Consider the following 18,334-nt stretch of genomic DNA (forward strand, 5'->3'; position numbering starts at 1 on the left):
CACCAGCCAACACCTGGTCCTATCCAGGTTTTCTTACTCGGCTAATTCAAGCTTCCATTAAATGTTCCTTCCTCAAGGACCTCTCCCCTGACCAATCCCTACCCCTTCTGGAGCCAAACTAGAATAGGTATCCTTATTGTGGGTTCTCATAGCATCCTGTATTTTTTAAAGCACAAAATACCCATAAGATTAAATAATTACATAACTAAACAATATACATAATTATCTATTTAGTTTCTAGGCACAATAGTAACTGGAAAACAGGAAGTGCTAAACAGGTATTTGTGGAATAAGTGAATGGCTACCCTCCAGCTCGACTGTAAGCTCCATGAGAGCAGGGACCATGTCTGTCTCGTTCACTGCCACAGCCTCAGGGACTGGGCCTATGGAGAAGTGACTCGTACCTGCTGAGTGAGAGAATAGATGACTAAATAAACAAACAAAACAAAACCAGCAAGACTTGGTGTTGGGGAAAGTAGCAGCAAGGACTATGAGTGACAAAGAATAGAGTTTCAAGGGGATGGGCAACCAGGTCAAACGCAGTAGAGGCGACTGATGAAGCATTTCTTGGATTCAGCCAACTCACAAGGGCAGAAGTGCCCCAGCAAGACTGGCTTCATTGGAGGAGCAGGAGCAGAACCAGGAAGTAGGGAGAAAGTGAGGAGCTGGAGACAATGCATGCAACAGCTGAGAAGAGAGGAGAAAGGTGGCAGAGGACGCAGACTGGGGAAGGTATTTGTGTTTAACAGTGGGAGAGATGACTGCCAAAGCACATGCTCCCCGATAATACGCTGACTAAACAAGTAATTTCATCCCATCTGGAGGGAGGCAGTAAGTGAAAGGCCCTGGACTATGTCTTTCAGAATCGTTTTTAAACAGCACCAAATTTCACAAAAAGAGAAAGCTAAACCTCCTCAAACTGGATCAGAGCAGGAAGTTGCAAAAAACAGGTTACATAGAGGAGGTATTACAAGATTTGGTACATTTAAATACAATCAAGGTTTATCCTGCATGCACCCACTCAAAACAATTATATTCCAGGGACTGTACTGTCCCCAGGTGCTAGGAATGCAGAAAAAAATGGCCCCTGCTTTCAACAAGCTCAAAGTCAAGAGGGGAATCAAACAGACAGAACAATACAGTACAAGAAGTTGCCCTGATAATGGATGTTAAGAATATAGAGAAATATAGAGAAAATTTTAAAAGAAAAACTTGGACTAAGAAAAACTTGGGGATGACCAAGAAAAGCTTCCTGAAAGAGATGATGCCCAAGCTGAATTTAAAAACCTTGAGGGGACTTCCCGATGTGGCTCAGTGGTTAACAAACCCGATTAGGAACCGTGAGGTTGCAGGTTTGATCCCTGGCTTTGCTCAGTGGGTTAAGGATCCAACATTGCCGTGAGCTGTGGTGTAGGTTGTAGATGCGGCTGAGGTACCGAGTTGCTGTGGCTGTTGTATAGGCTGGTGGTTATAGCGCCGATTGGACCTCTGGCCTGGGAACCTCCATATGCTGCGGGTGCAGCCCTAGAAAAGACAAAAAAATAAATAAATAAATAAATAAATAAAAACCTTGAGGGAGAGGTGGCACATAATTAAATGGCCTAACAAAATTAACTAGAGTATCTACAGGATGAACATAATGTCACCAAAAATTCCAATGGACTGAAAAAACTTTCATTGAAAAAGATACACGCACCCCTATGTTTACAGCAGCACTATTCACAATAGCCAACACATGGAAACAACCTAAATGTCCACTGACAGATGAATGGATTGAGAAGATGTGATACATGGAGTTCCCATCGTGGCATAGCAGAAACAAATCCGACTAGGAACCATGAGGTTTCGGGTTCGATCCCTGGCCTCACTCAGTGGGTTAAGGATCCGGCATTGCCGTGAGCTGTGGTGTAGGTCGCAGACGTGGCTCAGATCCCAAATTGCTGTGGCTGTGGTGTAGGCCAGCAGCTGTAGCTCCAACTGGATCCCTAGCCTGGGAATTTCCATATGCCACGGGTGCCGCCCTAAAAGACAAAAAAAAAAAAAAAGATGTTGTACATATACACAGTGGAATACCAGCCATAAAAAAGAACAAAATAATGCCATTTGCAGCAACATGGATGGAACTAGAGACTCTCATACTAAGTGAAGAAGTCAGAAAGAGAAAGACAAATACCATATTATATAACTTATATCTGGACTCTAATATATGGCACAAATGAACCTATCTACAGAACAGAAACAAACTCATGGACATAGAGAACAGACTTGTGGTTGCCAAGGGGAAGGCGGGTATGGGAGGGACTGGAAGTTTGGGATTAGTAGATGCAAACTATTGCATTTGGAGTGGAAAAGCAATGAGGTCCTGCTGTATAGCACAGGGAATTATATCTGATCACTTGTGATGGAACATGATGGAGCATAATGTGAGAAAAAGAATGTATATGTATATATAACTGGGTCACTTTGCTGTGCAGCAGAAATTGAACATTATAAAATATCAGCTATAATATATATATAATATATATATATATATATTGTTTTTTTGGTTTTTTTAAGGGCTGCACCCGTGGCATATGGAGGTTCCCAGGCTAGGGATCAAATTGCCCCTGCCTACGCCACAACAGCAGCAACGCTAGATCTGAGCCGCATCTACGACCCTACACCACAGATCACGGTAACAGTGGATCCGTAACCCACTGAGTGAGGCCAGGGATCAAACCTGCAACCTCATGGTTCCTAGTCAGATTCGCTAACCACTGAGCCACGACGGGAACTCCATAATTTTTTTTTCTTAAATTCCTTTAGAAAACATGTTTCTCCAAAAGAGTTTAAGAACCGCGTCACTTTAATTTTCCCGTGTGGCCTTAACAGCTGTCGATTTCTCTCTCTCTTTTTTTTTTGCCTTTTCTGGGGCCGCTTCCCAAGGCATATGTAGATTCCCAGGCTAGGAGTCTAATCAGAGCTGTAACCACCAGCCTACCCCAGAGCCACAGCAACGCCAGGTCCAAGCCGAATCTGCCACCTACACTACACCTCACAGCAACACCGGATCCTTAACCCACTGAGCAAGGCCAGGGATCGAACCTGCAACCTCATGGTTCCTAGTCGGATTCGTTAACCACTGCACCACGACGGGAACTCCAGCTGTTGATTTCTAAGTTAAGGATCTCGGAGGCAGTACTGGTGAGGCTCACTGAGGGGTCCTATGCGAGTAACGAACAGAAAGCAGGAGCACTCAGAGAACTGAGATTGACTTATAAAATGTCCCCAGTAGTTCTAGAATAGAGAAATATTTAACAAAGATGACTGCCCTGTTAAGTCAACAGGATCAGAGAAGGAAAGGTGAATGAGATAAGCAAAACTGAAGACAGTTGAACACTGGAACCCTAGGAAACAAAAGTTTAAAAAAAATTCGGGGAGTTCCCGTCGTGGTGCAGTGGTTAACGAATCCGACTAGGAACCATGAGGTTGCAGGTTCGATCCCTGGCCTTGCTCAGTGGGTTAACGATCCGGCGTTGCCGTGAGCTGTGGTGTAGGTCGCAGATTCGGCTCGGATCCTGCGTTGCTGTGGCTCTGGCGTAGGCTGGCAGCTACAGCTCCAATTAGACCCCTAGCCTGGGGACCCCCATATGCCGCGGGAGCGGCCCAAGAAATGCAAAAAAAAAAAAAAAAATTTGGAAGAGAGAAGAGGCTGGAGGAAAAAGAAATGAACCTGAGAGGACAAGCTCCTACACAGATTAACAGCGCCATTCCCAACGAGGAAAGGGTGTCTCTGACTCTGCGCACCCGGCTACGAACACTCGTCCACATAAATGACTGGCCTGGCTGTTAGGGCTATAAAGGTTGCTCTCTCCCTCCCATCACAAGGGACTTCCTCTCCCTCTCCCCATTACCACGCTGTTCCCAAGTTGGCAATGACCTCCTTTCTCCTACTCCATAAAGTGCGACCAAAGAGCTCCAAGAAGAAACACAAGAGCTCTGCACTGACCCCGTCCACCTACTACAGGGCTGAATTCAAACAGCTGCTCACACCCCGCACCCCTTCTCCCTTACAGAACTGATGCCATTCGGCTGCTCCTCATTTCTCAGCCCTTTGCACAGCTAGCAGATCTCGACGACTAGTTCTCCCCTCTGTCTTTGCAAAGATGGTGTTATGACAGAAAATCATAGACTTTGGCAACCAGAAAGTCCTTGATTCAACTCTACCACCTGCTAGTTGTCTGTTTCTAAGCCTCTGTTCTTTTACCTGTAAAATGAGCTTATAGTACCTACTTTATACCAGTGTTATGAAAATTAAATAAAAAACTATACTACAGCCCCTAACACAGTGACTAATACATAAGAGGCACTCAACAGATGCTGGCCATCTTGCAGTCCTGGCACTGCCACTGCCAGCATTACACAAGTCCTCATTCTTTAGCTGTAAGAGCCCTCAGCTTAAGAAAGAAGTAAGTCAAGAGAATGTAATGTACAGCATGGTAACTATAGTTAGTAATACTGTACTGAATATTTGAAAGTTGCTAAGAGAATACATCTTAAAAGTTCTCACCACGAGAAAAAAATTTGTAGCTATGCGTGGTGGTGGCTGTTAACTAGACTTATTGCGGTGATCATTTTGCAATATATACAAATACTGAATCATTCTATTATATCATGTTATAAGTCAATTTTAGCTCAATTTTTAAAAACTAAAAAAAACTTTTTTTTTGTCTTTTTAGGGCTGCACCCATGGCATATGGAGGTTCCCAGGCTAGGGGTCAAATCAGAGCTATAGCTGCCGGCCTACACCACAGCCACAGCAACGCTAGATCCAAGCTGCATCCGCAACCTACACCACAGCTCACGGCAATGCTAGATCCTTAACCCACTGAGTGAGGCCAGGGATCAAACCCACAACCTCATGGTTCCTAGTCGGATTCGTTTCTGCTGCACCATGATAGGAACTCCAAAAATTAAAAATCTTTTTTAAAAAGAGCCCCAGCTTTGCCTGGTGCCCCAAGTGCCCACCATCAGGGGACTGCTGCTAAGGAAGTCCAAGGACTCCAAGGGAGCAGAGTATGAGAGTGGAAGGTCAGCTGTGGCAAGGGCCACACCCAGAACCCTTCAGCGGGACTACGAACATGTTTTCCTTATAAAATGTACTTAGAAATGGTGGCTCACTTTCCACAGCAATATTAATACAACAGCTCAGCAAATTAGGGGTTACTGGATTCCAGGGAACCCAAACACAATTTACAACTTTGCTTCCCAAAGAATTCCTGACAAAGATAATTTTAATCTTTTCTTTAACAGGAGATCACCTCCGTGCCTTAAGAACCATGTAAGCCTACAAGGAAGAGAAAGTAAATGAACATTCACTGAACAACCACCATGCACCAGACACTATGCTAAGTGTCTTATGCCTCCACTCTTGTATATCTATATATGAATAAATCTCATTTAATCTTCACAAAACGCAATGGGATATTTTTATTTCGATTTTACAAAAGAGGAAACAGAGCAGCTTGCCCAAGGCCACGCAGTATATACAAGAACGAAGACGGAACGTACATCTAAATTATCCCTTCACACATCACATAAGAAACCACTTGCAGAATAAGCTTGATTTAAATAAGAGAAAAACATTAAAATTTGGATGCTTTCTCCAATGTCCTACAATAGCAAAATTTTAGCAATACCCAGCAGATACAGCCAATATAAAATGTAAATCTGCGACCTGCTATTCCTGCAGCACCATGTTGGAAAACCAATATATACACAAAACCACCTTTGTCCCTTTTTCAAGCCTGTGGGCCTTAGGGATGGAAACGCTGATGGCTGCAGAGAGGTATGTAATATACGTGCAGGCATACAGGGGACAGGCTGAAATGACTTCACCTAATAATAAATGGAAAATGCTTCCTGCCCTGGTTTCCTACCAAATCTCACATATCTACCCACAAAGCCTCTAGTCTCCCTTGCAGACTCTGAGTCCCCCAGGGCAGGGACTATTTCATCCTTCCTGATATTTGACAAAAGTAGATATTCAATAAGTAAAAGCTTGTGGGGAAAAAAATGAATGGATCCTTAACACTAGAATTTCAAGCAGCAACAGTCTCTGTCCTAGTTCTGAATGGCAATTCTGTAGGAGTTCAAAAGGGACCCTGTAAAGGAAAGTAATCACAGTATGCAGACTGGAGAGTCAGCAACAACCCGGTTTGTCTGAGAGGATCATTCTACTGCCTGAGGGATTGATGATAAGGAATGAGATTGGAACTCCCAAGGCAAAGGACACACTGCAAAAAGGCTTGAAACACTGGAGTCAGGTTTCATCCCTTTTACTTAAAATTTGCCACACTAAAAGAAAAAAAAAAGGAGTTCCCATCGTGGCTCAGCGGTTAACGAATCTGACTAGGAACCATAAGGTTGTGGGTTCGATCCCGGGCCTTGCTCAGTGGGTTAAGGATTCCCCTAGCCTGGGAACCTCCATATGCTGCAGGTGCGGCCCTAGAAAAAATGCAGAAAGACGAAAAAAATAAATAAATAAAAAGAAAAGAAAAAAAATCTTGGAGTTTCTGCTGTGGTGCAGTGGGTTAAGAATCCGAATGCGGAGTTCCCGTCGTGGCGCAGTGGTTAACGAATCCGATCAGGAACCATGAGGTTGCAGGCTCGATCCCTGGCCTTGCTCAGTGGGTTAAGGATCTGGCGTTGCCGTGAGCTGTGGTGTAGGTTGCAGACTCGGCTTGGATCCCGCATTGCTGTGGCTCTGGCGTAGGCTGGTGGTTACAGCTCTGATTAGACCCCTAGCCTGGGAACCTCCATATGCCACTGAAGCGGCCCAAAGAAATAGCAAAAAGACAAAAAAAAAAAAAAAAAAAAAAAGAATCCGAATGCAACAGCTCAGATCACTGCACAGGTGAGGGTTCAATCTCCCGGTTTGGCGCAATGAGTTAAAGAATCCAGCATTGCCGCAGGTGGAGCATAGGTCAAAGCTGCAGTTGAACTCAATCTCTGGCCCAGGAACTTTCATATGTGAAGATGCAGCCATAAAAATCAAATCAATCAATCAATCAGTCAATTTCTTGGATTGTCACTGACCAAGGCAGCAAGCAGCCTAACTTAGAAAGCATCACTGTAACTGTGTTTCTTGGTAGAAAAAGATACTCTTTCCCCACCAATGCACTGGGATAGTTTGGTGCATCATGAAGAACATTATTTGGTTATGTGAGTCCTGGGCTACTTCACACTTCTTGGCCAACTATCCAGCAGAAGAGCACACGTCAGTTAAAACAGGAGATGGGGGCATGTTATGTTCACCAGTGTGGTCCAGAGGTAGATGAATAGGTAAACCAGCAGTCCTGGCAGGTTCTCAAGAAGGGCACAGATGCAAGAAAGTCTGGGAAACCATTAACTGCATGAACCAACTAAAGGAAGCAGAGCTGCTCAGAAACCCACAGTAGAAAGATATTAAAGAAGCAAAGCTTGGAGTTCCCGGTGTGGTGCAGTGGAAGCAAATCCAACTAGGAACCATGAGGTTGCAGGTTTGATCCCTAGCCTCGCTCAATGGGTCAAGGATCCGGCACTGCCGTGAGCTGTGGTGTAGGTCGCAGACGCAACTCGGATCTGGTGTTACTGTGGCTGTGGCATAGGCCAGCAGCTGTAGCTCCAATGAGACCCCCTAGCCTGGGAACCTCCATATGCCGTGGGTACAGCCCTAAAAAGCAAAAAAGAAAAAAAGCAGAGCTTGAGATACTGATTCTAGGGAGTTCCCTGCTGGCACAGTGGTTTAGGATCTGGCGTTGTCACTGCTGTGGCGTGAGTTTGATCCCTGGCCTGGCAAGTTCTATATGCTGCAGGTGCTGAGCAGAATGACAGGATTTGGATTTGAGTTTCCAAAGCTACCAAATCAACAGGCATGCAGTAGTAAAGCAGCAAGTACGAGAATAAGACATGTACAATGTGAATTAAAATGACCAGTACCCCTTGGAAGGAGAAGACAGTGCCTGTAGCAGGGTTCTGGCTGGTTTATTTTTGTTCAAGACAAGCATGGAGGGGGAAATGAATAGGTAAGCCAACCACACACTATAGAAAACAATGGAACAATCAAGGGTAAACAGGAAAATCAAGCTAAAATCTGACTCAGAAAATAAGCTGCTTAAGAAGCCAAGAAGACTAGTTATCAAATGATTTCATTTCTCCAGAGTAACACCTGGGCACAGAGATGGAGAAAAAGACCAAGGGTGTGGCGGGGGGTGGAAGGTGGGGGTGGGATGTAAAAGTATCATGAAGAGTGTTATCAGTCATAAACACTGGCTTCTTCAGGCCAATTAAATGGATTTAAATGCCACAGAATAAAACAACATTACTGTTAAAGCAAAGCTACATTAAGATATTGCTTCAGGAAGACAGTCTCCTGAATGCCTGGTCATTTAGCAAGATTTTCACAGACTGAAAGCCACTGCCGTTTCTCCCTTGATCCCCAACCAACCACATGCCTAGTGATTTCAAAAGTAGTTTCTAGAATCTTCCACGTAGGTCTCCTGTGAGGAATGGGAAAATATGGTGGGAGGAAAGTACAGTGAGCTCAATCCATGGTAGACTGAACCAGGTATTTATAATGCCCTTGACCTTGTCCTATTCAATGTGATGGGCCGCCCCCACACATATGGAGGTTCCCAGGCTAGGGGTCAAATCATAGTTAGAGCCACTGGCCTACACCACAGCCACAGCAACACAGGATCTGAGCTGTATCTGCGACCTACACCACAGCTCGGCAATGCCAGATCCTTAACCCACTGAGCAAGGCCAGGGATCAAACCTGCGTCCTCATGGATGCTGGTCAGATTCAATTTCTGCTGAGCCATAAGGGGAACTCCTCCACGTGACTATTAACGACCAGAAGACAGGACTGTTAAAGCAGGCTTGCCAGTAGGACGGAGTGGGAAAGTGACAGCTCATATCACTGATTGCATAATCACTCCTTCCCTACCATCTCCTCCTTTTCTGCCTACTTCAGCATTTCCCAAAATGTGTTCCACAGAATACTGATTGTGGAAATGAGACCTGAAAAATGGTTTCCCGAATTCAAAATATTTAGAGAATTCTCCCTTTCCTTCCTTCTTATTTATTATCAAAAGCTCCTGAAAAATCCCATACTAATAAACAAACCCCTGTCTTGATTCAACTTACTGTTTCCCAAGCATTTGCTCTTGGAACACTCTCTCATAGTAATCATTAACTGAGGATGGCAAAGTTAAGGCCCTAAGCCACGTTCAAATTTCCTTTGCTGAAAAATGATTCAATCCCCATGAGTTACTACTGCCTCATCACTCTCTTCCTTCAACTACCCTATTAAAAAAAATAAAAAATAAGAAGCTTGATGTTTCCTGCCTCCTGCTTCCTCACCACCCACTGGCTTCAGCCCCCAGTGCTCTAGTGAAAGTCCTCCCATGATGTGGTCAACTGCACAAACAGCACAACTAACAGCTTCTCTTGGGCTCCTCAATCCCTCTGCAGGGTCACAAAGGAATAGTCACACGTCTTGGATCTCTCTCCCCTCAGCTTCCACAACACTACTCCATCCATTCCTGGGACTGTGTGACCTCTGGTTCCTCTTTCTCTTTCTAACCCTTAGATTCTCAGAACAACTTTTACTTCTCCCTCAGGTAATTTGCCCACAGTTTGAACTACTGCCCTTTCATGGATTCACAGTTTTGTTTTCTTTTTTCATTTTTGGCTGCCCCGTGGCATACAGAGCTCCCGGGCCAGGGATCGGATCTGAGTTGCAGTTGGGACCTAAGCTGCAGTTGTGGCGCACCGGAGCTGTAAGCCACTGTGCGGGGCTGAGGATCAAACCCGGATCCCAGCATTCTCAAGACACTGCCGTTCCCGTTGTGCCACAGCAGGAGCTCCTGGATTCATAGTGCTAATCCCAAACCATGTCCTTGACTTCAGATCCACATTTCCAAAGGGCTTCTCAACTTGTTCACTTTACTTTTCTCCAGGGACTATACATCCGATATACTCCAACCAACTTGTCCATTTCCCCATCGAACTTTGGCTTCTTCCTGATTCCTATAAGGGAATCACCATACCCAGACAGTGAGGGGGACAGGCAAGTTGGCCGCTTTTTCCTCCGCACGCACAGGGCACTCTGAACATGCCTCCAAGCACCTATCACAGTGGACTGGAACTACTTAACTCACTACCTAGACTGGGAGCTCCACTGGTCATCCCTATGGTCCCTGTGCTAAGAAACAGAAGCAACTCAACACACTTGGAAAAACGGACAAATCCTTTGAATCAGACCCAATTCACGGCTCATTCTTCAAACTCAAGTTCTCTCACACTTCAACAAAAGCTCTGGTTCTTCCCATACTACACTTCATCAGACTCGAGTGAAACTCCAGACCAAAACTACAACTATCTCCTACCTGGGTAATCATGCCAGCACTGCTACCAGAGCTAGCTTTCTAAAATGCTACGCTACCCACATCAGTCTGTGGCTCAGACACCTTCAGTGGTTTCCTGCTAGTCCTAGAATACAGTCCAAACCCCTGAGCAGGCCGTCACTGCCTTCTGAGTCTGGACCTCTGCTACCCTTCCACCCTCCTCTTCTACAACTCCCTATAGTCTAGTCTAGAGGGAGTCCGGGTAGCCCACGAGCTGTTCTGTAAGTAAAATTTTATTGGAATAGAGCTAGCTGACATTTGGGACCAGACAATCATTTGTTGCAGAGGGCTGTCCTGTGCACTGCGGGATGTTTAACAGGCTCTTCGTGCTCTACCCACTAGATTCCAGGAGCACTTCCAGAGTGTGACAACCAAAAACGTCTCCAGACATTGCCAAGTATCTCCTGGGGGACAAAACTAGCCCCAGTGAAAAGACACTATTCTAGGGATTTCCAAGTGCAGGCTAACAGTAAGATATCATTGCTAATAAAATACAGATCATACAGTAATTGTAGGACAGTGTCCAGATTAAGAGATAAGAATTGCACGGTATTCAGTGCTAGCTGACTCACACTTGTGAGACCGTGCTCAATTACGAATTTTAAGGACTTTGGAAAACTGGAACGTGTACAATCAAAGGTGACCAGGCTGATGAGAAACTAGGGGAAAAACATCCCAAGATTAGAGACATTTAAGTAAATGGAGGTGTTTAGCCTGCACAGGAGAAGATGTAGAGAAGCCTCTGATCTTAACTACCTGATGGGTTGTCCTGGCGGAGGAAGGTTTAGCTCACTGTTCAGAGAGGAAGAACTAGAACCAGTGGGCAGTAGCTGCAGGAAGGCAGATTTTGGCTCCGCATGAGTAAGAGCTTTCTAACAATCAGAGCTGGCCAACAAATGTATTAGGCTGAACTGTGAAACACTGTGCTCTCATCATTATGAAAATATTCAAGCAGAGATCAGAGGAACTGGTGTCAGAGAGGCTATACAGCAATGCCTGTTGAGGTGGGAGGTAAGACAGCATGGTCTTGCTAGGGTTCCTTTCAGCTCTGAGATTCTAAGCCTAGCAAAGGAAAACACACATGCCATAAATCATAAAATTCTCCAGTTTCAAGACCTTAATTACAACAAAAGAGAAAAATATTTTGCTAAACAATGGCTGTTTGGAAAATCTTACATTTAGTCCCTGGCAATGCAATTAGCAGGGATCCGCTTTTTTCCAGCTGACTTGCAATTAGCCCTCAGATTAAACTACATTGTTAACTCCTGCTAATTATCACCACTAGTACAATTTGTACAACACTTTACAGTGTTCAAAGCATTGTAATAAGTGTTACCTTACTCACATTAGCTAAATATGAGCATGAAAGCTTATTTAGATAAGCTGCTCTCACTGACTGTCTCTCTTTTTTGGGGGGCGGAGGGTGGATGTGCCCACAGCATGTGGAAGTTCCAGGCTAGGGATCAAACCTGCACCACAGTAGTGATCGAAGCCACTTCAGTGACAATGCCAGCTCCTTAACCCTCTGTGCCACAAGGGAACTCCTGGTTTACTGTCTCTTGCCTCATTTTCTTACAAAAGAAAGCCAGCCTTCATTATCCATTAAGCGTTCACAAATAAAGCACATTCCAGCAAATACTCATCTCTCCAAAACAAATCATTTTCACACAACCCAGAGAGAGGCCAAGTTCTATTACTTTCACATCAGAAACATGGATTTACCAGAGTGAATTTTCTATTTTATTTATGATTTGGGGAGGACATTCTGAAAAAATGGTAATTTACTTTTCCCAAATTTCAATGTGGCCGTACACACCAAAAGTTCCAGAAAGCAGTCACAACAAGACGTGAGGCATATACAGTAAGGAAAGCCACTGCAGGTCCCAATTCCAGGGACCCCCTACACTCCCCAGCTGAAACTGCCAGAAAGACTCATGTAAAGACTTTCCCCAAAGCCAAACTGGGCCCTCACCCGCCGCTATACTTACTTCTTTGCGTTTCGTTTCTGGACATTCCGACTGCAGAGTGAGGGTTGCACCTTCGATATTTCTTGGCATGGGCGTGGAACCAGGGTTTATTGTTAAATGAATCTGATCTGGTGAAATGATGTGTTGCACGTAACCCTGGGACATTGCTTCATGATCTATTAGGTGAAAGCCCTCTTCACCCCCTACTAGAAAAGGCAAGTGTTCTCCACACTGTCCATCATCATCGTCATCCTCCAAAGTGCCAGGGTCCTGCTCAATGAGAACAGTTGTCCTATCATAAACAGTTCCAGATGAGGAAGGCACCAGTCCGTTCTTATCCACAAACCTGAGCATCTTGTCATCGGGGGTCAGCTCATCTTCCTCTGCCTCAAAATAGCTGATGCTGTTGTCTGGACTGTGTTCCCCCATGGTTCAATTGTGCTCAGCCCAATTGTGAGAAATGGAAAGGTAGTGACCTGTCTGCAATAGAACAAAGCCAAAGTTAGGAGTCATAGCACAGGACCAGGGACCTCCTCAGCAATCACAGGGCTTTTTTTCCTCTCATTTCAAGAGCAGGCCAAACATCTTGAAATGAAAAACATCTTCCTTGGGAATAATTTTTTTTTAAGTCTAAATTTAAACCCATCAAGTTATCTTGAAGAAAAAGAATGTCTTCTAAAAAAAATGGAAGGAGTTCCCTTGTGGCATGGCAGGTTAAGGATCTAGCAATGTCACTGCTGCGCCTCTGGTCACAGCTATGATGTAGGTTTGTTCCCTGCCCCGGGAACTTTCCACATACTGTGCAGCAAAAAAATAAATTAATTAAAAAAATTAAAAATGGGGAGTTCCCGTCGTGGCTCAGTGGTTAACGAATCCAACTAAGAACCATGAGGATGAGGGTTCGATCTCTGGCTTCATGCAGTGGGTTAAGGATCCGGCATTGCTGTGAGCTATGGTGTAGGTCGCAGACTTGGCTCCGATTCTGTGTTGCTATGGCTGTGGCGTAGGCCGGCGGCTACAGCTCCAATTAGACCCCTAGCCTGGGAACCTCCATATGCCATGGGTGCGGGCCTGGAAAAGACAAAAAAAAAAAAAAAAAAAGTTAATGGAAGGAATAAGTAGCAATTCATGAGACCTTCCAAATATGCCGTATTGCCAAACACTTTGAAGGTTGGTCAAAATACTTAAAGAGGGAGTTCCCCGGTGGCCTAACAGTTAAGGATTCAGTGTTGTCACTGCTGTGGCTCAGGTCTGATCCCTGCTCCAGTAACTTCCCCACGCTGTGGGTATGGCCACCGCCCCCCCCCAAAAAAAACTAAACAAAAAAACACCAAAAAACTTTAGGGGAAATAAGGGCAAAGTGCTTCAAGGCTGAGTTGCTATAAATCTTCAAGAAAGGACACTCCCCCCAAATATCCCCCAAATCAGACCATGAGACAGTAAGTCTAGGGTGGAATAGTCAGGGCTTTGGAGGCAGAGTCACCTACCCACAAATCCCAGCTCTACTACTTACTACTACTGGGGTAAATGTTCTGTGCCTCAGTTTTTCTCACAAGTAAGGTGAGACTGGTAATTCCTATTCTCAAGAAATTGTTGTTCAGAGTAAAAGAGATTATGTATGTCAAGGCACAATGTCTGACAACCTTGGAGGACTCAAGTGTGAATTTGTTCCCTCCTTCCAAGAACAGATGGGTAGAGGGGCTGATCCCTAATCAGGCATATCTAGTGAAGATCACTTTATATATTTCTCTCCTAAAACAATCTGGTGTCCACTAGTAACTATGCTTTATAGTGTCCTTTCTACAATGAGGGAATGATGAGTCTTATTTATAGTGACTCTTCTTTTACCTGCAAACACACAGGTTCTACAAATGTAGCTTTGGGAGACTGAGGAGTGAATTTTAAAATATTTAGCACATCACTTTTAGTTTTCAGTCTGGCTTTGCACTTTAGCTTTCTCTTCTGCTCTGGATTAAAGTGAACCTTTAACGCTGTAGGGCAGCTAAACAGAGTAGTAGTTACCAGAGACAGGCCAAGGGATCTGATCCGGGAGGAACCGGCCCGACCCCTTGCTCTGGCTTACGCAACCCGGTAGATGCACATTTCGCTGCATCTGAGAGGAGAGATAAGAGTACCGGGGGCCCCACTGGGCTGACCCGGCACCACAGGCGGCAACGCGGAGACCAACTGTCCGGAACAAACAAGACCAGGAGATTCGAAGGTAGCAAACGAGAAGTACAAACGAAGCACCCTTGAGAGGAGGCTGGGAAAAGGAACCTGTCTGGGATAACCCCCAGTCCGGGGCTACACGGAAAAACCCGAAGACAGGCTGGGGGGCTCCAAGCCGGACGGAGAGGGGCAGGGTCCGGATCTCCATGGAAACAGGGGAGGGGGGCTGGATACCCATCCCCATGGAAACGGAGGAGGGGTGGGGTCCCTATGGTGACCGGACTGGGGTCCCTACTGGGAAATGCTTCAGGAGGGAGCCTAAGTCCCGCGCCCCCCAGGAAGTCCCCAGCCCAGGCCGCGTCTAATTTCGCCTTTTACCTCCGCGGCTCCCGGCAACAGCGGCGGCGGCAGCAGCTTCTCCCCTCCCCAGCGGCACCATGATTGCCCCCACCTTCCCCGAACGTCACTTCCGCTTCCGCTTTCCGGAGGAAGGAGCAGATATGGGCTCCGCCTCTCCCTGGCGCTTCTGGTTGGTTTAGCTGGTGTGGGGGCTGAGCTCGAGCCTCCAATTGGCGAGCGGGAGAGGCGGGGCAGGGCATCGCGGAGACCTCGCGGAGCGTGTTTGTCCCGCGCGGGCTTAGGCTCGCCTTGTCCGCTCTCCTCACGGAGTCGAGGATCCGCTCCAGAGGCACCGGACGCTAATCCAACCACTAATCCAAAGTAACCTCAACCCAGTTTGCGCTGCCCTCACCCTGGTAGCCACAAATGCAACGAGAAGGACCACAGCCGCCGAATTCCAGCCGGGACCGCAAGGGGAAAGCCTGTAAAATTGTGATATTCCTCATTTCTCCTACTATGGCCCCAGCTTCCCCTCCTCACCTAATAAAGTTAATATGGGCAGAAGAGCCCAAGAAAATTAGATTGGACCCCAAAGGCAGAAATGAGTATTCCAAGGCTGGCCAGAGGATGCCTCCACCTCTTCCCCGTCTCACATGCTCTAAGACGCCCAACTCCCTCCTCACCCACCTGTCCAGACCGTTTGTTCCAACTTTTTTCCCTGAAGAGACTGTCGACTTCCAGGGTACTCGCGCTCAGGCTAAGGCAGCGCCACCTACTGGCCATTCCCTTTCACATTGTCATCCTACTGGCCCACATCTAAATCACTTTGCACTCCCAAGGAACAGTAAGTAGTGGTGTTCCAAGAAGAGGTTTCACTCGGCTCCTGACTTGTAAATGCCTGGAAGATGTAGCTGTCAGAACTTCTCAGCAGCCACTGCCTATTTTTTAAGCTACTTCTCTAGGATATTCAGAGTGGGACAACCCTTAGACACTAGATTAGGGGTCAAGGGGTTGCAGCCATGCCTGTACTCTCTTGCTTGAAAAATGTGAATAGTGGCTATTAACACCAGACTGCCAGGCAAATATCTCTCTGGCCCCTGACCAGCTGTCCCAGTGCTTAAGCCACAAACTTCCACCTGCTGAGAGCTGCCACCTCTTAAAAGATAAAAACAAACACCACTGTTAAAAATATATTTATCATTAAAATATATTACACATGTGAGAGAGGGAATGCATTATATACAGTTTGGAGGATTCGTTGGCCAGAAAATTCCACTTGTTTCACCAGAACAACAATTTCTTCAGTATTTTCATTTTCACGCCACTGTATTGGCCTCAAAGGCTTAGTGGCCAGCTCCAGAGGTGAGCCACATTTGAGTTGGAAGTGGGGTAGGGTTTGCATATGCATACACACATGTCCTCAGACAGAGTGCTGGAGGCATCTGGTGTGGCTGTGACCTGTTTATTCAGCAGCTTCCGTTTGCATTCCTGTGTCCAACTCATTTATCCTTCCAGACTCCAAAGTTTGTTCAGCTATCTGATTGTGAGGAGCTGGGCCCAAGCTACAGGGAAGGCACTGTATGCCCTGGAGGCAGGCAGAGTGAGCACATGAAGTACAGTTGTTTAAACATTAAAAAAAAAAAAATAGAGATCTATCTGTTACATTACTAAAGTTGAACAATGTATGTCAGTTTTATTGTGGTGGATTTCCCCCCGTGTCTTCACAACTTGCAGCAGCACCAAGAGTGACAGCCATGGTGGGGAGGGCGGTCTGGGCTCGAGAAACAGGCAGCTGCCACTTTTGCGTCTAAGGGGGTTCACATCCTCTCAAGGCAGCTCTTGAGCTCAAACAGGGGGTGCTGGTAACTGGCTGCCCCAGGCAGAATAGGAGAGGAGATGAAGAGGCTCAGGGTGAGTTGCAGAGGAACTGGTGAATAAATTCTTGAGCCTTCTTCTTCTCTGCCGTTTCAAGCTTTTGGTGACCAGCTGGGCTTCGAAGCAGCAAGCTACCAAATATGCTAGCTGCATGAAAAACACAGAAAACAAATGGTTCAGCAAAAGAAGTACTACTTATTCTCGTGTTTTTAGGAGTGAGGAGGGGCGCTCCAAAGCAGTATTTTCTACCTTAAAAAAGCTATTTGAGGGCGTTCTCATTGTGGCTCAGCAGTAATGAACCCAACCAGTATCCATGAGGACATAGGTTCGATCCCTGGCCTCACTCAGTAGATTTAGGATCCAGCGTTGCTGAGAGCTTATGGCTTAGGTCACAGATGTGGCTCAGATCTGGCATTGCTATGGCTGTGGTGCAGGCCTGGAGCTGCAGCTCTGATTTGACCCCTAGCCTGGGAACTTTTCATATGCCGTGCCTGCAGCCCTAAAAAGACAAAAACCAAAAAACAACTATTTGAGGAGTTCCTGCTGTGATGCAGTAGGTTAAGGACCTGGCATTGTCACTGCAGCAGCTTGAGTTGGGGCTGTGGCACAGGTTTGATCCCTGGCCCAGGAAGGTCCGCATGCTATGAGAGTGGCCAAAGAAAAAAGAAAAATCTATCTGAGGGTAATCCTGGCCCACAGCTTGAGATTTCAGTTCTACTGCAGTGGACTAGGGCCCTTCCTCAACTATTTTCTCATAATGAGTCCCTTGTTTGCAGATATGCTTTCCACACACATTTGGCAGCTTACCTAGAATATTACCATCCAAATGATTTCTTGCTGAATTTTTCAGCAGTTCTTGCAAAAACGCCATCAGGTAGGTGAAGACATTTCTGTGGCATGCGGGGAGAGTAGTGATGACCTAAAAGAGCAAGAAGTGGGGTTTGTCTTTTCATTCATTCATTCGCCAAGTATCTGTATTCCAGGGACTGAATACATGATCCAAATACATGAGTAAAACTATGCACAGAAAACCTTGATCCTTGCACTTGGCACAAGGGCCAAAAGAGAAACACAGATCAAGTACTATATGAACTTAGGGGTCAAACTTCTAACTGCACTTTCTCAAAAGAATTAAAGGTACAGAAAACATTTTAGCTTGGTCTTAAATATGAGAGGGCTGGACTTAAGGGGGTGAGGACCAGTGTATTTAGAGTAAAATAAAGTGTAGAAAAAGGCAAGATAAGGAAATCAGTGAGATAACACGAGAGAAGACCTTGTGAGAAAATTCTGGCAGGAGCACTACTGTTTGAACAGGCCTTAAGCCTGGAAGGGCTGATCAGGCTGGAATTCACTGAGTACTCTCATTATCTGCATATCAGAATCGGTTGAGAAGCTTGTACAAAACATATTCCCAAAGAGGTTTTGATTCAGTGGATATGGGGTAAAGTTCTGGAACTTGTTAGCATGTTTTCTAGATTATTCTGCCGTGGCCTGTTACATATATGAATTACTAGAATAGATGATAAAAAGTCCAGAAAATTTGTTTAAGAAAAT

General features: G+C 45.6%; 2 protein-coding genes across 4 annotated transcripts in view; both read right to left on the minus strand.

The window, feature by feature from the left end:
- MTF1 (metal regulatory transcription factor 1) overlaps nucleotides 1–15,052 on the minus strand; it is a 47,233-nt gene extending 32,181 nt beyond the window's left edge. The window contains exons 1-2 of one of the 3 annotated variants that reach the window (XM_021093301.1): nucleotides 14,945–15,052; nucleotides 12,419–12,877 (exon numbers count right to left, since the gene is read on the minus strand). In XM_021093301.1, coding sequence (XP_020948960.1) covers nucleotides 12,419–12,826 — 408 coding nt within the window. In that variant the 5' untranslated portion in view covers nucleotides 12,827–12,877; nucleotides 14,945–15,052. 3 annotated transcript variants of the gene reach the window in all.
- Nucleotides 16,096–18,334, minus strand: part of INPP5B (inositol polyphosphate-5-phosphatase B) — a 58,928-nt gene continuing 56,689 nt past the window's right edge. Inside the window, 2 exon segments of the mRNA XM_021095974.1 lie at nucleotides 16,096–16,927; nucleotides 17,588–17,699. Of these exon segments, the coding sequence (XP_020951633.1) occupies nucleotides 16,812–16,927; nucleotides 17,588–17,699 (228 nt within the window). The 3' untranslated portion in view covers nucleotides 16,096–16,811.

Source organism: Sus scrofa, chromosome 6 (genome assembly GCF_000003025.6).
Source record: "Sus scrofa isolate TJ Tabasco breed Duroc chromosome 6, Sscrofa11.1, whole genome shotgun sequence".
NCBI classification, from domain to species: Eukaryota; Metazoa; Chordata; class Mammalia; order Artiodactyla; family Suidae; genus Sus; species Sus scrofa.